Raw genomic sequence first — 2550 nt, 5'->3', positions numbered from 1 at the left:
GAAGAATTGGAGAAGAAAGTTAATTCCTTCCTTTAAACAAGGAGAGCCATAATGCCTCAAGATAGCTTTCTAAACCATCTCAGGACAACAAATACACTATATATAACAAAGGAGTTCATATTTTTAAAGTAAAAATAAATAAGAACAGAAGAATGCACTGTTAGATGTTTAATTTAGCATGCAAACATTCCTATCAGTAGAGGATCTAAACATGCAGTGACTTGCTGCTGGCTGGTGAATCTCTTTCATAGTTCACAAAGCCAGTGCACTTGGCTGGGAAGTATGTGGAGAGTTAGGGGGTTAGAGAGCTTAAATCCTTTCTGCTCTCCATGGAGCTGAGCTACTAAAAATGTCCTTTAGAGTCTGTAAAATTAAAAAACATTTTTAAAATGGTTTCACTGGAGCTGTTAAAGAACTGTGCAAGCATTATCAGTGTCAAATTGCTTAGCACAGCATTTGCTGCACAGTCTTTTATTTCTGAAACTTACTGCATTTTAAATTAATCATTCATCCTGCTGTATAGATACTTGCCTGAGATTATGAACGATGGCTTGACCAATCAGATCAACAATCCAGAAGTAGATGTGGACATCACAAGGCCAGACACCTTCATTCGACAACAAATCATGGCCTTACGTGTCATGACTAACAAACTGAAGAACGCATATAATGGAAATGATGTCAACTTTCAGGATACAAGTAAGAAATCATTAACTGTCATAAAATAAGTATATTTTTGAACATGATTATAAATCAGTTCCATCGCATTGGCTTTCTTTGGTCTTTGTGCTCTGTGCTGCTGATAACATTAAAAAAAAAAAAGTCTTTTTCTGTCCCATGAAATTCCAGTTATAGGTTTGTTTCTTTTGCTTTTCTTGCTTATCTTCATGTCAAATGCATCAGGACACTGAGGGCTTTCCGTAATGCCAGCAATCCACACCTTTTTCAGCAGAGCATTTAATCACCTAATTAAATCACAGCGGCTTTCATTTGGATGATTTACTGAATGAAAGTTGGCAAAGTTAGCACCACCAACACTTTCTCATTCCCAAGGTGGTCATCCCTGCTGGGGTGCCAGGTGGAATGGGAACAGAGAAGAGGGACTAACACTGTAACCCATGTCCTTCATGTAGTTTCCCTTGCTCCTTTGTACCAGGTGATGAAACCAGTGGCTCAGGCAGTGGAAGTGGCTGTACAGACGACATCTGTCCCACCGAGTTCGATTTTGTCACCACTGAAGCACCACTAGTCGACTCCGACAGAAGGGAGGTGGAGGCTTCAGCCACACAGCCTGGATGGTCACTGCAGACATTGCTCGTCACCTTCATCAGTCTCATACTGCAGAGACAGTGGAGATAATCCTGGATCTGGTCAGAGAAACTGTTTTAGCTACAGAACCAGTCAACTTGCTTTTCTTATACTCGGACAATGGACCATGCCACAAACACTTGCCGTTTTCTACAAGAGAGCAGTACTGCAACCTGCTTCCCTTTTTTTGTTTTCCCAAAGAGTATCAGGTGCCAGACTGAACTGTTTCCTGCTTTTTTCAGATATTTCTGAAGATGATATCCACTCTTAAGAGAATTCTTTCTCAAACCTTTATTACAGGAGACTTTCTGAGCTTCATTTCCTTTTATGCTGCAAAGGTAAAAAAGGATCTTACGGTGTGTGTTTTTCCCTAATGAGAAAAAAGAGGGGGAAGAAACCAAGAAAACGGTTTTCTTTCTGAATCAGCCCTGACTCAAGGCTGCTGCATTTCAACAGAATATCAATGAAACAAAAAAGACAAGAAAGGAACAAAAAAAAATGCAACCATTCTTCACTGACAGCCAGGTTTCCTTTAGGAACTTCTGTAGGATGACTCAGGTCATCAGAATGATCATTGTTACAGGGAGGAAGTCTGGATTTTTTTTTTCCAACACAAAAGTATGTCTCAACAGTGAACATCTTGCACTCCATCTGCCAACCACATCAGATTGGTATGAAGGTAGAGAAGCTGAAAAATAAGTTTATCTTTTAGTATGATAGTAACTCCACTAGCTTCAGAATATCATGTTGCAGTTGTTTAGGATTTAAAATCTTATTGCCCAGTAAAACATTGAGTAGTAGCACGATTTCACCTAGCTTCTTTTAGTAGTTATCCATGTTAAACAATCGGCACAGATTTCCACTTAACTCACCATCAGCCGTGGAGGTAATGCGAAACAACACTGCTGACAAATCTCCCCTCAAGGGTTTGGACAGAAAATAATTTCTTGTGATAAAATCTCTTCCCTTTTGCCACTGTTCTGACATAGATTAGGACTTTCTATTACTATGTTCATTATCCTACCAAGACGGCAATTCTCTTATGGACTAACAGTGACCGGATCAACAGTGTGTTTCACACCTAGCTACATCTTTCATATCAGTTGTTTTCGTGTCACAAGGATTTCTTCTACAAAATTTCAGAACAAGCAAATATATAGTACTGACATGGAGATTTCTTTCACTTTTTTAGTCTTAGTATGATCATCTATTTTTATATATATAAATATATATAAATCACAG

General features: G+C 38.7%; 1 protein-coding gene across 1 annotated transcript; it reads left to right on the top strand.

Annotated features, from left to right (window-relative positions):
- Positions 1-523: 523 nt before the first annotated feature.
- Positions 524-1359, top strand: LOC104501286 (glypican-6-like; the record flags this gene model as incomplete). Its single annotated transcript, XM_010145073.1, has 2 exons — positions 524-699; positions 1157-1359. Coding segments are annotated over 2 exons (379 nt in total), but the record flags the coding sequence as incomplete, so codon positions are not given.
- Between the last annotated feature and the right edge of the window lie 1191 nt (positions 1360-2550).

This window comes from Buceros rhinoceros, unplaced genomic scaffold (assembly GCF_000710305.1).
Source record: "Buceros rhinoceros silvestris isolate BGI_N320 unplaced genomic scaffold, ASM71030v1 scaffold21911, whole genome shotgun sequence".
NCBI classification, from domain to species: Eukaryota; Metazoa; Chordata; class Aves; order Bucerotiformes; family Bucerotidae; genus Buceros; species Buceros rhinoceros.
Note: the sequence above shows the minus strand (reverse complement) of the source record. Positions and strands in the feature narration are given on the sequence as shown.